The sequence below is a fragment of the Diabrotica undecimpunctata genome, chromosome 9 (genome assembly GCF_040954645.1).
Source record: "Diabrotica undecimpunctata isolate CICGRU chromosome 9, icDiaUnde3, whole genome shotgun sequence".
Lineage (NCBI taxonomy): Eukaryota > Metazoa > Arthropoda > Insecta > Coleoptera > Chrysomelidae > Diabrotica > Diabrotica undecimpunctata.
In genome coordinates, this window is record NC_092811.1 from 69,056,814 (window position 1) to 69,076,243 (window position 19,430).

The following is a 19,430-nucleotide window of genomic DNA, read 5'->3' on the forward strand; positions in this document are numbered from 1 at the left end:
ATGATAAAAGAAAAAGGATTGTGTACAAACTGCCTAGCACATAAAAAAGAAAAACAATGTTATTCACAATATAGGTGCAGACACTGTGGCGGAGACCACCACCATATGTTGCATTATGAAAAAGGAAACACAAGCAACAAAAGAAACTCCAATGAAACGAAACGAGAACAAACACAAGAAAGAAATGGAAGAGATTCAAACAATAGAAGAAACGGGTACCAAGCTGATAGGTACAGAGGAGGAAATAATAATCCATACAACGCCAGAGAACAAAATAACGGAAGGCGAGAAAATACACAAGATACCAATGGGCCTAGGAATAGCAACGACCAGCAAAGAGGGCAGAATTCAGTAAACTGTGCAAGCCATAAGGAAGGTGAAGCATTACTAGCGACAGCTGTGGTACGCATAAGAGATGCGAAAGGAGATTCACACATAATGAGAGCACTAATCGACCAAGGGTCACAATGCGCATTTATAACGGAACAAGCTGCGACGACGCTAGGAACAACAAGGAAGCCCATACAGGCGACCATATCCGGGATAGGCTCGTCAGGAGAAAAAACAGCCAACTGGAGTATGAAACTTTTAATCGAAACTCATTACGAAAGTGACTTCGAGATGGAAATAGAAGCACTAGTACTACCGAAGATAACAAGGAATTTACCGGAAAAGGATATAATTCTACCGGACTATAACGAGAAAAATGCAATACTGGCAGATCCAAGATATTACAAGGTAGGGAAGATAGACTTACTACTAGGAGTAAAAGAATACAGTTACATATTGACAGAAGGGATGCACAGAATAAGTAATGGACTCCTGAGTCAAAACACCAAACTAGGATGGATAGTTTCGGGAATAGCACGAGAAAGGGAGAATATAAAAGCAGAAGTAAGCTGTATGATATCAAGACAAGAAATGGACGTACAAATAAAGAACTTCTGGGAATTAGAAGAAGTAAATCAGGATACAAGTTTCTCAGTGGAAGAACAAGAATGTGAAGAACTGTATCGACAGACTGTAAAAAGGAATGAAGAAGGGAGATACGAAGTAAAAATTCCGTTTAGGGAAGACGTCGCAAAGTAAGGAGAATCTAAACAGCAAGCATTCGCCAGATTGATGCAACTAGAAAGGAAGTTTGCAAAAGACAAACAGTTAGAAGCGAATTACAGACAATTCATGGAAGACTATGAAAACCAAGGTCATATGGTAATAGCAGAAAACCAGGGAGATGGGTACTACTTACCTCATCATCCAGTGAGAAAAGAGGACAGTACTACAACGAAAATAAGAGCCGTGTTTGATGCATCAAGCAAAAGCTCATCGGCAGTAAGCCTGAATGATATTATGCACACAGGGCCGAAATTACAACAAGACTTGACAAAGATACTATTACGATGGAGATCCAATAAGGTAGCATACTCAGCGGATCTGGAAAAAATGTTTAGACAAATCAGAATGGCAGAAGAAGACCAAAAATATCAAAAAATTTTGTGGAGAAAGGACACAAAGGACCACATACAAGAGTATAACTTAACGACGGTGACATACGGCACGGCCGCAGCACCCTTTTTAGCGTTAAGAACAATACAACAATTACAAGAAGACGAAGGAGCGAGGTTCCCGTTGGCATCGAAAATTGTAAAAGAAAACATGTATGTAGACGATATACTAGGAGGAGCTGAGACAGTGCAGGAAGCAGAAACAGCCCAAAAGGAATTAATACAACTGTTCAGAAAAGGAGGTTTCACTCTTAGAAAATGGTTGAGCAACGAAGAAAAAATAATGGAGAACGTACCGGAGGATATGAGGAACGTAGACTCGAAGGCATTCAAACAAGAAGAAGTACGGAAAACGTTAGGAATACACTGGTCACCTAAAGAGGATATAATCACATTCAAAATAGGGATAACGACGGCAAAGAAAATAACGAAAAGACACGTACTGTCAGAAGTAGCAAAACTATACGACTTACTGGGATGGATAGCACCTGTAGTAATTCAGGCGAAAATGTTCATACAGGAATTATGGGAGCAAAAGACCAGTTGGGATAAAGAATTAACTAGCAACCAACAAAGCAGGTGGAATACATACCAGGCGCAATTAGTAAATCTGGAGAAAATAACATTGCCCAGGTGGAACAACTTAAGCAAGATAAACAGAGTAGAACTGCATGGATTTGCAGATGCGTCTATGAAAGGATATGGAGCGGTAATCTACTCAAGGGTATTAGGCCCAGAAATTAAAACGAATCTAATGGTAGCAAAATCGAAAGTCGCACCAATGAAAGGGAAAACGACGTTACCGAGGCTCGAGCTGTGTGCCGCGGTACTACTAGCAAATTTAATGAAGAAAACCCTACAAGCATTGAACAGGGAAAACATTGAGGTATATGCATGGTCGGACTCAACGATAACCCTGGCTTGGATAAGGGGATCATCAAAAAGGTGGAAAATGTTCGTCGCCAACAGAGTAGAGGAAATAAGACGCGTTATAGGACCGAAAAATTGGCATAAGGTAGATACAAAGGAAAATCCAGCGGACATCCTCTCACGTGAAAGTACCGCATCAGAATTATTAGAAGCAGAGCTATGGTGGAAGGGACCAACTTGGCTGACTAGTAACAAAACTTTAACTCAGGAATCAGAAGAAATACCAGAGACAAATGAGGAGGAAGTCAAAACGAAAATAACGGTGCACACGACAACGATAAAGGAAGACATATGCGAGAGATTCTCAAATTTAGAAAGAATGAGAAGAGTACTTTCATATTGTAGGAGATTTGCAGACAAATGCAGAAAAAAGAAGGACAATGGACAAAGTCAGATTACAGTCCAAGAATTAGAGGAAACGCTATTAAAGGTGATAAAGCACACACAGCACGCCTACTTCAAACAAGAAATAAATAAGCTGGAGAAGAAACAGCAATTAGACAAGAAAAATAAATTAGCGTCATTGGTACCATTGACATTATCCGATAATTTTGCCAAAGGATAGTGCATTAACAAAGTTACTTATAACAGATAGTCACGCAAGAAATCTACATAGCGGATTACAACAAACACTACAGTACATAAAAAGGAAATACTGGATAATCAACGGCAGAAGAACCGTGAAAGATCATCTAGCAAAATGTTTAAGGTGCAGGAGGTATAAAAGCCAAGCAGCACAACAATTAATGGGAGATCTACCGAAAGACAGAGTGAACCCGAGTCATCCCTTTACTAACACAGGGATAGATTATGCCGGGCCAATAAAAATAAGTACCACGAGAGGCAGAGGACAGAGGAGCTATAAGGGCTACATCTCAGTATTTGTGTGTCTGTCAACGAAGGCAGTACACCTTGAGGTAGTAAGCGATATGTCTACGGATGCTTTCATCGCAGCGTTCAAGAGATTTACGGCACGCAGAGGACAGTGCAACAACGTATACAGCGATAACGGAACCACATTCGTAGGAACAGCAAATTTGTTGAAAAAAGAAAATCAAAAAATAGATGACGAGATAAAACAAGGATTACTGGCACTAGGTACCCAGTGGCATGTCATACCTGCATATGCACCACATTTCGGAGGATTATGGGAGAGCGCAGTGCGAATAATGAAATATCACTTGAAAAGAATCATCGGGGAAACAGTTCTAACATATGAAGAATTGAGTACGGTGCTGGCACAAATAGAAGCATGTATGAACTCGAGACCATTATGTGGGTCATCAGAAGACCCTGAAGGGAAAATAGCCCTGACACCAGCTCACTTCCTTATAGGGAGAGAAATTATATCACCAAATCGGGAAGAAGAGCTTACGACTTATTTGAAGATGCCGACGAGGTGGAGATTAGTGGAGAAAATAAAAAGAGACTTCTGGAAAATTTGGAAACAGGAATACCTGCACCAATTACAACAGAGAAATAGATGGCATAAGGCGCACCCTAACATAAAAGAAGAAGAAATAGTTATAATTAAAGAAGAGGATACACCTCCAGGCAGATGGCCATTAGCGAGGGTAACAGAAACACACCCTGGAGCGGAGGGATTAACCAGAGTAGTAACAGTGAGAAAGGCAAACGGGAAACTGACTAAAAGACCCATACATAAGCTAATACGACTGGAAGAAGAGAAACAGGAAAAGCCGAAAAAGGCAGCAGCACTAAGATGGAAGAAAATACTAGTAGCTATAATGTTTTTAACGATGTTAAAACCCATAAAGGCAGAACCGTATAAAATATATAATCCGGTACCAGGATTTTTCACAGAAGACCTTGGAGAGGTCGTCATAGACCGGGGAACATTTCGAATAAAGGTGTTACTCGAAAAAGGAAGAATTCGAACAGAGCACCAACTAATAGGAAATATGATACAAGGCGTACGAGAACTGTGTCATGAGATAAAAATCGTGAATTGTAAGGATATAATAGAGAAGGACAAAGAAAGGCGGAGTCAGTAAGCCAGGGGCTGACAGTAGAAATAAAAGGAAGGGAAAGAAGAGGAATATTAGCAACAATATTAACCTCAGTATTTGGAGTCAATGACGAAGCCTACAGTAACATTGAAGCATTAGATAATAACCAAAAGAAGCTAATAAAGGGATCACAGCACCAGGCGAAGATAATGTTAGAAACAATAACATCAATCAATCACACAGAGAACAGGATAAACGAGCAAATGAACAAGTTTAACAAAGCACTAATCACAGGTCTACAAGAAATATCTAAAGGACTTAACGAAGTAGAAGACAAAGCACAAAAACTAGAAACCGAATATAGCACGTTACGAATACAAACGATAGCATTACAAGTTATGGACTTCATAAACGAATATACTCAATTTTACGAGGGAATATTAAACCTTCACTATAACCACGGACACTTCATTGATATAGTGAAACCGGGTGAAATAACCAAATTAATAGGGAAAGCAGGGCAGATACTGCCTCAAGGGGTCGAAATACGACGACAACCCATTATAGAAACAGAAGTCAGTCATGACGACAGATATATAACAGTCATCGGCTACTTCATAGTGACAGGGAAAAATAAGTACAGCATGCTCAAAGTCACGACCATACCACTTAACGTTGAGGGGTCGGTGTTGCGCACATTTGTCGCCCCAAGGAATCTACTGGTCGTAGATTATAACACACTGCACTACTTCGAATTGACCACGGAAGATAGAGAAAGGTGCTTACTGTTGACAGACAAGGCGCAGATAGCGTGCTCACCAACGGCTATAAGAAACATGGATACCCAACCAAACTGCATACTAGAAGAAATTTATGAGCGATCTAAGAATAGCACATGTCCAGTGGTAGCCAGGACAATACAGACAGCTCAATGGAGTAAGATGGGTACTCCCAACCTCTGGCTAGTTATCACGCCAGTCACGATACACATATCCATTATTTGCGATGGAAATCGGAGCGAAAGAGTACTGGAACGAGTCACATTCCTGAAGCTTTCACCCAAATGTATCGCCCAAACGAAAAATATTACATTACTCCCCACTAGCAGTGGGGTGGACAGAGCAGTGACGAGTTACCTGAAGTCGCCAATCACTCCCGTGGCCCAGCTGGTGGAGAGGACACCCCGCAAGTTTAACACGCCTCTAAACACCTACCTTGACATACCAGGAGGAGAGCTACGTCATGTGTTACTTGAGGAGGAGAGTCTGGAACAAGAAATGACGCATACGCAGTGGCGATCGATTCACGAATCTAATTGGCATTATTTTGTGGCCACCGGGATCATTACTATAATGGTAATAATTGGGATACTCACGTTATGGAAGTACCGTCCTGTTGCACGACTATGTCGTTCAGGGAATCCACAAACTCAGACTAACGAACAGGAAGTACCTGTATTAGTTAGTAATCGGCACAACAATGTACGGTCGACTTCCCAAGTTGACATCCCACTTTCCACATTTTCATCCAATTGCCCTAATTTTAATCTAGAGATAGAGTCGGACATTGATAGCTAGGGTACGGTTGGAAGATTTTGATTATTCTTAAACTATTTATAATTTATCATGTTTGAATTTTACTATGTTATGTAATACTTATATGTAAACTTTGAGTATTGACACTTGGGCCAGATTGCCCGATTCCGCAGTATGTCCAATATCAAATCTTCAGAATTCATATCCGAAATTGGACAGTATAATTTTATCACCCAGTAGACCGAATGAATCTATTTGTTATTAAATACACACACGTAGTTAATTAGGTTACATACACATTTGGTCAATTATAAATAATAATTTGGACATCAGTCAAAAGTACTGACAAAGTTAAACAATTTACATAAATTAAATACACATATCACGCTAGGTACGCGAAAAACATTGACCCAAATAGAATTTATATAAAACTAATATCTCTTGACTAGAGAAGCATTCAATCAATATTCACTCAACGAACATACAGTCTTCAACGATCAACTTCATCAGTCTCTACTCAAAGTAATCCCGGGTCTACACCCATAGTGTACGTCTCAACAATAAACTCTGCTACTATTATTTGGTGTTTCCATTACAACAGAACGAACATCTTCACTGAGCCAACGAAGGGAATTTGTTCAATGGGAATATTCGGATGATTTTAATACTCGGATAGTAACGATTCGAGTATTTTAATCCTCGGATGATGATCCGAATAACCGAGGATTTATTTCGCATGCGCGGGCAGAATGATAACAAGAGAACGATCTGAATTACGAATTACTTCGAAGTATCGAAGTAGTCAAATCGATGTGTGAGTGATTCGATTCACATCTCACGGAATAAATTCTAACTTACAGAGTGACAGAAGTCTGTTGTTTATGAAAATCGTTTATTGTTTATTCTATAATTTGTTATATTTCTTGCATAAAATTGGTACATATTCACGAAAATATGCGACCACGTGTAAAGAAATCAGTTGTGTGGCGTTATTTTGTAAAAATGCGGACAAAACTGTCAGTTGTAATATGTGTAAAAAACAATTAAAATATTTCGGAGGTACATCCAACTTAAAACAACATTTAGAAAGAGTTCATCCTATTTCGTATTTACAAAATGAAATAATACCTTCAAGTGATATTAGTAGTGCTGACGTGATAGAGGTGAGTAAAGAAAATACTGAATCTCAGCCATGTACTTCCCAGGCTATTGTTAAAGACACCATGATTAATAGTAAAAATGTTGAGGTAATTCCTACTAAACAGTTAAAACTGTTTGGAAGTAAACAGCATAGTAACTTGTCAGAGAAGAAAGTTAGTGAAATAGATAATGCTCTAATTAAAATGATAACGAAGGATTATCAGCCCTTATCTTTAGTAGAAAATGCAGGATTTCTAGAATATTCTAAAGCTCTACAACCTTTACTCCGCCAAGCCGCAAAAAATTAACTTACGATTTACTACCGAAACAATATGAAGAAGCGACTTCAACTTTAATAAAAATTATTAGTGATGTAAAATATATTTCCGTTACTACAGATATTTGGACATCTGATAGTAATAAAGCCTATATAACAGTAACGGGCCATTTTATTTTTAAGAGTGTCCTACGCGCACATGTTTTATCCACGAGGGAACTACCAGGTTCACATACGGGTGAAAATATATCATTAATGTTGGGTGATATTTTTAAGCATTGGAAAATTGAAAATAAAATTATAGCGGTTGTTTCCGATAACGGGTCGAATATTAAAAGTGCTATTTCGAATTATTTACAAATTTTTCATTTACCATGTGTTGCTCATACATTGAATTTAATAGTGACAAAGAGTTTGACGGATGTTGCAGAATTAAATGACATATTAAAGAAATGTAGGGCGCTTGTGAACCATTTTAAACATAGTAGTCTGGCATGTGATAAACTTAGATCCGTTCAAGAACAGATGGGATTACCTAATTTAAAGGTGAAACAGGAGGTTGTTACAAGATGGAATTCTTGTTTCCATATGCTACAAAGACTTTTGGAAATAAAGAACCCATTGTGTGTTGCAGTAGCAAACTTGTCAAAACCACCTGAATTTCTTAATGCAGATGACTGGGAAGTTATTAATGATTGTATAAAAGTGTTAAAACAAGCAGATGATATAACAAGACTATTATCTAGTGAAAATTACCCTACAGTGTCTTTGTTAATACCAATAATTCGAGGAATACAGTTTGCGCTACAAAATACCACGGTTGTAACAAATGTTGGAGATTCTCTTAAATTAAAATTGTTACAAACAATCCACCAACGTTTGGGTAGTTTTGAGTCAAGTAAAACTATTGCCAAAGCTACATTTCTTGACCCAAGATTTAAAAAAGATGGATTCGGCAATGAAGAGAACGCTAATAATGCAGAAAAGTGGGTGACCGACGAAATTAAATTAATTCTAAGTAAAAAAACAGAGTCAACTGCTTCGCCTCAGTTGAAAACTAACTCAGATCAGACAAATCAACCCTCTACAGAAATCCTAAATATATGGACTCATTTTGACAGAAAGGTATCAGAAAAACGACATTTTTCAAATTCCACTACCACTGCCATCATTATGATTAGGCAGTATTTAGAATTGCCATTACAAGAAAGGAACAAAAACCCTTTAGAATTTTGGACAAAACATCAAATACTTTTACCAGAATTGTATGAGTTGGCAGTGAAATATTTGTGTATTCCTGGAACTTCTGTACCGTCTGAAAGAGTCTTTTCAAAAGCAGGACAATTATCAAACTTGAGAAGTAGACTTTCCCCTAAAAATTTGGATCAAATAATTTTTTTAAATTCTAACTGTTAATTAATTTTTATATTGTTCGTCTCGATTCCACCGAAATACTTTTTTTTTTAATTTGACAGTATGAAAATTATTGTTGTGTTTACTATTATTTTGTGTATGAAGTTTAATTTATTTTATAATATATTATTTTATTAGTTTTTTTTTCGAATCTCATAACACCAATCACCTCAATATGTATCCTTAACCTGAAATAATTCATTTATTATAAACTCGTTTCAATGAATGGTCAAACGACACAAAAAAAAAAAAAAAAAAAAAAAAAAAAAAAAAAAAAAAAAAAAAAAAAAAAAAAAAAAAAAAAAAAAAAAAAAAAAAAAAAAAAAAAAAAAAAAAAAAAAAAAAAAAAAAAAAAAAAAAAAAAAAAAAAAAAAAAAAAAAAAAAAAAAAAAAAAAAAAAAAAAAAAAAAAAAAAAAAAAAAAAAAAAAAAAAAAAAAAAAAAAAAAAAAAAAAAAAAAAAAAAAAAAAAAAAAAAAAAAAAAAAAAAAAAAAAAAAAAAAAAAAAAAAAAAAAAAAAAAAAAAAAAAAAAAAAAAAAAAAAAAAAAAAAAAAATAACTCGAATGTTATAATCGGATTATTCCGAGTATTTCAATAACCGGATAACCGAGGATTTTTAATCCGAATTATCCCATCACTATGTACAACCACTCTTAGAGAACATTAAAAAGAGTACTCGCACTGATGACCAGCAATCTTTGGATTTTTCCAATGTTTTTTCCTTTTTGTTCAGGAGTGATAACAGACAAGCATTTTACGTTAAACATTCTGTGAATGGTACCTACAACCCCGTTAGTGTTGTCAAGAAGGGACGTCCTAATGTGCTTACTGTATCTGCTTTAAAACAGAAGTATATTGAGCCCATTCGGATTGCAAAAAAGAAACTCGAAAATGTAAGATCATTATTACCCTACATACCTTCAGTGTATCATCCATTCTACAAGAGTTTACAAGAGGATGTCAGCCCTGATGTTGCTGATGAGGTCGCCGAGTTGGTTGATTAAATAAGATTTTGGGTACTTATCATTAATGTAATAATGTAACAAGCCACATTTTTTTTAAATAAAGACTGTTTTTATCTCAACTTTGAAGTAATTTTATTAATATTGTTATAAATATAGTTCCATAGCGCAGCATGCACCCACATATCTAAATTAAAACAACAAAAGTTGTTACTGGATTTTATAATATTATTTTTAACATTCAAAGTCAAATATCTCACTTTTGCCTTTTTGAGGCTTGTCATTGTTTCACATTAAGCTCTTCATTTGGTGATTGGATATTGGTATATTGAAAAGAAGAATAAATATAAATGCTATTAAGAAGAAAAATATTTTAAATTGGTGGAAGCTAATAATAGGAAAAAGGAATTTCATAAAAACAAGGATAACCGAAGCTGAGAACGAAGACATTGAGTGGTGATTAAAATCTATATAGTGGAAAACAGTTCATTTAGGCATTCAGTGACGGAAAGGTACAAAATTTTGTTAATATAATTTAGTTAGTGTCATAAGAATTTCAATTTTAAAGATAGTTTGTTTAAAATTTACATTGACTATATAATTTAATTAGTTTCATAAGAATTTTAATTTAAAGATAGTTTATTTTAAATTTTGCATTGGTTATGTTAGATATATATGTTTGTTTCATAATAGATATAATAAAGATAATTTCAAAAAGTGCTTACAAACTAATTCTTTAAGAACTGCGATAAAAACCCTATATATACATACATATATATATATATATATATATATATATATATATATATATATATATATATAAAGGGAATTTGGTTAACACAACATGCGCAAACAACTGTAAGACAGATACTGGGGACACTATTATAAATCTGTAATATCTAACTATTTTATATTTTAAAATTAGTTGAATTTTACTATGTGTTACAACACTATATCACTCTGTTTTTATTACAGATCACTGTGCCTCCAGAACGTGTACAACACGGAACATTTATTTTTCATTCTGCCCCTGTATTGACAATCAGTAAGTATTTTAATGGATGTTGTCTGTTATAAACAATAGGATATTATAACCAATAAGCCTATTGTACATTATTAATCTTTACTAAATACCCAAGTCTTCATTTTATACATTTTGTATTCTCATTTCACAAGTAAGGCACATATTGCTGTGTAAAATATTAACACCATTTTAAATACATGGTTATTCTTATTATCAAAATAAAGTCTACTGTTAATTTTCCCTTTCTTCGTTAAATTAAATCATATTTTATTTATTTTACAGTAATTATATTCCTTTTTATTCTACTGTTCAACTAAAAATATATTATTTTTTGTATGTTTTATGCACTGATTATTTTAAGTCATTCAATATTCCACTAACATTTTTAATCATTGTTTTATTTTTGTCAGACAACACCATATCACTTTGTTTTTATTACAGATCAGTGTACCTCCAGAACGTCTACAACACAGAACGTTTATTTTTCATTCTGCCCTCGTGTTGATAATCAGTATTTTAATGGATGTTGTCTGTTATAAACAATAGCATACTATAACCAATGAGCTATAGAGAAAGTGCCGATGAAGTTAGCTACGAATGGGGGACAGATTTGTATTTGACAGTATTGCCATATCACAAATAAATCACGAAAGAGCATGCGATATAATATTAATGTTCTAAACATTCTTTTTAAGTTTTTAAAAGAAGTTTAATTTAAATTTAATTCAACTTTAACTTTTTAAATTTTTAAGTTTTTAAGGTATTCAGGTACCATTTCATTCCAAAATTATAAGAAAATAGGCATAAAATTGAAAGCAGCTGAACATCTGTTGCAATCTGGCAAATAATATTTTCAAAGTTTTGACAATATTGCCAAGTTTATTTGCTAATCTACCAAACGCCAATTATAATTTTTTTTCTAATAACTAACCTCAACTAATATCAAAAGAAACAAATATTAATTCGTTTGTGTTTTATATAAATTTAAAAAATATCCGATTTCTTAAAATAATATAATAAAAATGTACTGTTTCAAAGCATATTTGAGGCATAAAACATATACATAATAAGGACATGGCAATACCGCAAATACAAATTTGACGGATCATTTGTAGCTCATCTCAATGCCCAAAACCAAAAAATATAAAAGATGTTCAATGTGTAAATTGTCTAGAAAATCATCCTGCCAGCTATAAGGGATGCTCAATATACAAAGAGCTACAGAAAAAAAAATTTCCAACACAGAGAAAAAAACGCAAGTCAACCACCTCGTGCAGAATTTCCTTCAAGTACTCAACCAACTACAAGCTATGCGAAAATTGTTGCAGGAAGAGATAATAGAAATACATCTACCATAGATGAGACTTCTCATATAATAGAAACAACAACTCCTCAACATATACAAAATAATCTAGAACTGCTAGTTCATAAGTTAATGGAAAGAATGGATAAGATGTTTGATCTCATAATTTCTCTGATATCTAAGCTTAACCTTTAACACTAAACTAAAGATGTGCTGTTGGAATGCCAATGGATTAACCACTCATTTCCACGAAGTTAAAGCATTTATCTACAATCATAATCTAGATGTTATGTTTATTTCCGAAGCACACATGACTAATAAGAGCCATTTCCATATTCCCAAATATTCAACCTATGTAACTCAACATCCATTAGGTAAAGCCCACGGAGGTACGGCAATTATTATAAGAAATAACATTAAGCATCATGAAAAAAATAAAATTAGTAAAGTTAACATCCAAGCCACATCAGTGTCGGTCGAAGATTCACAAGGCTCGATTATTCCATCTGCTGTTTACTATTATTCTATCTGCTGTTTACTGTCCACCGAATAAAATAATGAAAACTGATCATTTTACTGAATACTTTAAGATGCTAGGACACCGTTTCATTTCTGCTGGAGATTATAATGCCAAACATCATAAATGGAGTTCCAGAATCGTAACCTCACGTGGACGAGAATTATTAAAAAGTATTAATGAGAATTATTTAATTCCTTTCTCTACTGGAGAGCCTACATATTGGCCTACTGATAGACAAAAAATTCCTGATCTTATTGATTTTGCTATAGTAAAAGGAATATCACATACCTACCTCCAAATTTCTCCTTTCTTCAGCCAAATTCATAACTGTTCTAAACATTTAACACTCTCTAATAAAAGAACAAACTGGAACAGATATAAAGAAGAAATAAAAACATCCATCAATCTAAACTTGTCTCTTAAAAGTGATAGTGACATAGAAAATGCAGTTGCTCACTTAACTACAGTTATTCAGCAAGCTGCTTGGACGTCCACCCCAGAAATTTATTACAAAGACAACTCCGAGTCCTATCCTGCACACATAAATATACTCATATTGGAAAAAAGAAAACTGCGAAAGATATGGCAGCTCACTAGGCATCCAGAAGATAAAACAAATCTGAATAGAGCTTGCAGACTACTCAAAAGAAAACTGATCCAACATAAAGACAGTGGAATCAACAAATATTTAAAGAACCTCTCACCTGCAGATGATACAAACTATTCGCTGTGGAAACTAACAAAAAAACTTAAACACAACGAACAAATAAATATGCCAATCAGGAAACAAAATGGCACTTGGGCTAAAACTGACATAGATAAAGCATATACTTTTGCAAATCATCTATGCGAGGTATTTCAACCGCATCAGAGGGAAGTCTCAGTTGAAGAAGAACAAGCTATCTCAAATATCTCACTTTTGCCTTTTTGAGGCTTGTCATTGTTTAACATTAAGCTCTTCATATATACTAAACATAAATATTTTATTACATATTATAAATAATTTGAAGAATTCTGAATTCAGTTTTATTTCGTTTCATTTTTAGTAGACCTTATTATTTTGCTTATATTTTATTTTTTTTATTTTAGACACACGTATCTTAAAAGTATCCAGACGATTTTGTTAAAAAAGGCGTATTTCTATAATCATGTGATTTTATCCCTACACTGCGCAATGATGCAAAAATGCACCAATCATAATTTTGTCCCATAACTCCACTTAAAGTAAATATTAAAGTAAATAATAAGTAAATATAGAGTAAATATTTTGTGCTCCGTTGCGTGGTGATTCATTCAAGCGTCGTACCTTAACATAAATATATACATACTGATCGTATAATCTAACCATACTTTATACTGTGGTGCTAGATATTGACTGCTAGTTTGTGTCCGTTGAATGTGATATTTGACTACTGTTTTCATGGTTTATTTTGCAAAAATACACACTATATTTGTTATGATCGGTTGAAATGGTTGTTTATTTATGCCTATTTTTTAAATGATTCATATTTGACTCAGCGCGCATATAACAGATGTTTTTTTTTATCTTTCAGATGCCTTTGATATATACCGAGGGTGCCAAACGGATTACCCTGGATGATTTAAATGACGAAGAAATTCAGGAATTTATATCAAATATACCAAGTGGTAGTGAGGATGCATTGGAAGAAGTCAGCGATGAAGATGAAGAACCAAATAACATTCCAAAGCCAGTTACAAATGATATGTTAGAAAAATTAATGAACGAAACTAATGTTGATGAAATATTTGTTTCTGTTAGTGACACAGATGGTAATTTGCAAGGGAATTCTTCTGATAATAACCAAGACAGGGGCGAACTTAGCGAAAATTAAAACCATGAACCTATACAGAATGAAAACAATAAAGTTTTAAAAATTAAGCAGCTAGTAGGAAAAATAAAAAAAATTGGCCAAGTGCCATCTAATTTCAAAGGAAATGATGATATTTCTAATGTCTTAAAGAAATTGAAGACACCATATGAGTTTTTTAAATATTTTTTCGATGACACAATTATGCAAAAAATTGTAGATGAGACTATTCTGTATAGTGTCCAGAAGGATCCATCCAAACCATTTGAATTTTCGTCCAACGATTTAAATAAATATTTAGGAATATGCATATTGACGTCAGTAATAAACATAACAAACATCAGAACATACTGGAGTGCAGAAGTAGGCATTGACATAGTTAAAAATTGTATGAGTCAAAAGCATTTTGAAAAAATTCGATCGTTTTTACATTTCAATGACAACGCTGCTACTAATGCCACTGACAAGTTATATAAAATTCGACCTGTCATTGATTCCTTATCTGAAAAATTCTTATCTTTGCCTATGGAAGAATCTCTTAGTATTGATGAACAAATATGTGCAACCAAAGCTCGACATCACATGAAAGAATACTTGCCGCTAAAACCCCACATATGGGGTTATAAGTTATTTGTTTTAAGTAGTGTTTCTGGTTATTGCTATAAATTTGAAATCTACACTGGAACTGAAAATGACCCATCACATCGACTAAACTGCGAACCTGATTTAGGTGCAAGCGGTAACATTGTCATGCGTTTAACAAGGGAAGTACCCAGAAACTGTTTCCACAAAATTTATTTCGATAACTACTACACTTCAGTCGAAGTTGTGTCAGATTTAGCCAACATGGGAATTCATTCGTTGGGAACTGTTCGAAAAAATAGAATTCCACTGTGCAAATTACCTAATGATGCAGAAACCAAGAAGTTTGTTCGAGGAACATCTGTAGAATTTGTTGCTAACTGTAATGGTGTAGATATATCAAATGTCTTATGGAAAGACAACAAAAATGTTATGTTCTTATTGTAGGGATTAATCCTGAAGACGAAATATTACGTTTCGATAGAAAACAAAAGGAGAAAATAAAAATTAAATGTCCGGCAATCGTGAAAGAATATAATCGTCACATGGGTGGTGTAGATTTACTGGATAGTATCATAGGCCGTTATAGGATTACAATAAGGACCAAAAAATGGTACATGCGCTTGTTTTACCATGTATTAGATATCTGTATAATAAATGCTTGGCTAGCTTAAAAAAAAGTGCACCCTGATCAGAAACTTAACCCGGCACTACATATGTGGGGTTTCACAAACCCCAGCTCCCAAATATCGCTCTTAAAATAAATCAAACGCAGACTTATGCGCACGTCCACCCCAATAGCTTCCCAAAAATGTCCCCACCATCGAATTCAGACGTTACCTCAGTACATTGTAGGCAGTGAGTGAAGTTACACGCGCCTGAAACGCTCTGGGGTGTGTCAAAACCCACCTATGTACTCGCGTTTGCAATTTTGACATTATAAGTAAGTTTTTATTTTTGACTTATTTGAATCTGCATATTCAATTGTTTAATTTTTTAGCTAAAATATCATGTCATACGAAGCGGAACAGAAAAAGCTTGAAGCTCTATGGGCTAAAATTGATGACGATGCCATCGAATCGGGAAGCGATGACGATATTGACAATATCTCTGAAAGCGACCACAACACCGACTCGGAGCAGGCTATCGCAATAGAAGATGTAGTTTCTGACGGAGATTCAGACATGGAGACATCAAAAACAGAACTTCAGAATGAGACGGAAAATAAAAGCACTGACGGACCTCCAAGAAACGAAGAAATGTATCTCGGAAAAGACACAATAGAACAAACTTGCTTCAAATAATAAACGGGTTCGAACAAGATCAGAACATTATTACTCATTTGCCAGTTGTGAAGCATTATGCAAAAAATGCTAAACGTGCTTTAGATTGTTGGCAATTGTTTTTTGACCGACAAATGATCGAAGACATAGTGCGCTGGACCAATCTCAAAATTCAACAAAAATCAATTGCACATCAAAATAAATGCATGGTGAAACCAACCAATGAATGTGAAATTAAAGCATTTATCGGACTTCTTTATTTAGCAGGTATGTTTCATTCTAATCGTCAGAATTTGAGAGACTTATGGCAAACAGATGGGACTGGTGTCGATATATTCCGCAATACGATGTCTATAAATCGTTTTCAATTCCTGATGGTCTGTCTTCGGTTCGATAACATCGAGAATCGTAAAGACAGATTGGCGATTGACAAATTAGCTCCAGTTCGTGGAATTCTGAACAAATTTATTGAAAATTGTAAGCAGGCCTACACTCCTTCTCAATATGTGACGATAGATGAGTCTTTTCGTGGAAGATGTGCTTTCAAACAGTACATGCCCAACAAGCCTGCAAAGTATGGGATCAAAGTGCAAGCCCTAGTTGATGCCCGTTCGTACTACGTTTTAAATTTGGAAGTGTATGCAGGAAAACAGCCAGAAGGTCCCTACAGTGTTAGTAATTCCCCAATAGATATAGTAGAGAGGCTAATACAACCTATTTCTGGTTCCAACCGAAATGTGACCTTTGACAACTGGTACACTAGTTATGAATTAATGATAAAATTGCTGAACGAGCATAAACTTACATCAGTAGGCACGCTGAGAAAGAGCAAACGATGCATCCCAGCACAATTTTTGACAGTCCAGAACAGAGAACAAATGACATCTTTATTTGGCTTTCAGAAAGATATTACACTTTTATCGTATGTGCCGAAAAAAAAAAAATAAATAAAAACGTCCTACTGTTGTCCACCACGCACCATGATTGAGCTATTGATGAAGCAACTGGCGATAAAAATTTACCAGAAATAATAAGCTTCTACAACTTTACTAAAAGTGGAGTAGATGTAGTGGATGAACTGTCTGCATCATATAACGTATCTAGAAACTCACGGAGATGGCCTCTTACGATCGTGTTTTCTCTCTTGAATACAGCCGCCATAAATGCTTTGGTGATATACAGAGAAAACAATCAAGATTTCAAACTTGCCAGAAGAGTGTTTATCAAAATGTTGGGCTTTGAATTGATCCAGGACCACATATCTGAAAGAAAAAATAATCCAAGAATACCAAGGAGTATTCGTCAAAACATTGCACATTTTGTCCAAGATGCCCCTGCAGTGCCACCTGCCTTTCTTTCTTTCTTTCTCCCCTTCCTTTACCCTAATAGGGTGTCGGATTTGGGCTAGCTATTTTAATTTCCATTTACCAACCTCTTCCATTCTTTTCTGTTTCCTGCCATTATTTTCAATTCCTCGAGTGATTTTTGTTTAAGTTTTCCCGCCTCTACTACTTGCTGTATCCATTTTTTTCTTGGTCTGCCTCTTTTTCTTTTTCCGATGTTTTTTGCTTCATAAATTTTTCTTGTTATTCTATTGGATTGCATCCTCATCAGATGCCCATACCAGTTCATTTGTCTCTTTGCTATTTTGTTCATTATAGGTTCCTGGTTGGCCATTCTCCTAATAGTCTCGTTGCTTAATCTATCCCATGTTGTCTTTCCAACTATCCTTCTTAGATGTCTCATCTCCATTGCGTTTATCCTGCTCTTATGTTTTTCCAGAATTGTCCAGTTTTCACTTGCATAGAGCACAGTCGGTATCACTATTGTGTTATATATTTTTATTCTTGTTTCTCGTGCAAGTTCTCTTTTTCCCATTATTGGGGCTAACGCATAATATAACTTGTTTCATTTCTTTGCTCTATTTGTTATTTCCCAGTCTATTTTTCCATCGTTAGTTATTATACTTCCCAGGTATTCGTAAGTTGTTACTATTTCCAATTCTGAGTTTTTACATTTTATCTTTATTTGATTATCTTCCTTATCTCCTTTGCCGCTGATTATCATTCATCATTCAATCTTCGCTTATCCACTGCTGGACATAGATCTCCCTCATAATTTTCCATCTATTTCGATCTTGTGCCTCTTGCATCCATTATCCATGATTATCATTATCTTACTTTTTTCCTCGTTTATCTCCATTTTAAGTTCTTCTATTTGTTCTACCCATATATCCATTAGTTTCTGCATTTTATTCTCGGAATCTGCTATTAGTACTATGTCGTCTGCATACATTAAGGACTCTATTGTTACCGGTTGTAATCTACGGTAACCTATTATTGTCTGTAGTTGATTAGTTCTGACTCTAGTGTTTCTTATCAATTCGTTCATTACTATTATGAATAGCAAAGGGCTGAGACTATCTCCTTGTTTAATACCTCTCTTCCAATTAAATGCTTCCGATCTTTCCTTTTACCTCTTTGTAAGTACTTTCTATAATTTTTATCAATGCATTAGGTACGTTTATTTTCCTCAAGCATTTCCCTATAATATGTCTTTCTATCGTGTCAAATGCTGCTCTTAGGTCTATGAATGCTAATACTAGTTTTTCCCCGTATCTATGCTTCTTTCTATTAGGTTTCTAATGATATATATGTTGTCATTTGTCTGTCTTTCCGGTCTAAATGCCATTTGTGTTCTTCTCCCAATACCATTTCTACTTCTTGTCTCAGTCTCTTCTCTATCATTTTCGTATATATTTTAAAGCACACCGATGACAGACATATTGCCCTATAGTTGTCGCAGTTTACATGTTCTCCTTTTTTGTATATTGGCACGATGATATTGTTCTGTCAGTCTTTAGGGATTGTTTGTTTTTCCCACGCCTCTTTATATATTTTCCATAGCCAGTTTATTCCTTCTTCTCCTACGTATTTTACCATTTCCGGTTCAATTTCATCATCTCCACCTGCCTTGCCTATTTTTATATTTGATAATCCTTCTATTACTTCTTCTCTACTTATTTGCTCTGGCTCTGTGTTTTCTTCGCCTTCATTGATTATATTATCTTCCTTTATCACTTCGGTATCAAATTTTTTCTCATAATATTCTTTCCATGCCCTAGCTATTTGTTCTGGGCTTATTTGTATTTGGTTTGA

At 34.7% G+C, this 19,430-nt stretch overlaps 1 protein-coding gene across 1 annotated transcript; it reads left to right on the forward strand.

Annotated features, from left to right (window-relative positions):
- Positions 1 to 7,612: 7,612 nt before the first annotated feature.
- On the forward strand, positions 7,613 to 9,773 carry LOC140451085 (E3 SUMO-protein ligase ZBED1-like). The gene is made up of 2 exons (XM_072544807.1): positions 7,613 to 8,622; positions 9,503 to 9,773. The coding sequence occupies exons 1-2, from the start codon at positions 7,613 to 7,615 to the stop codon at positions 9,771 to 9,773; spliced, it is 1,281 nt and encodes a 426-aa protein (XP_072400908.1).
- The last annotated feature ends 9,657 nt before the right edge of the window (positions 9,774 to 19,430 follow it).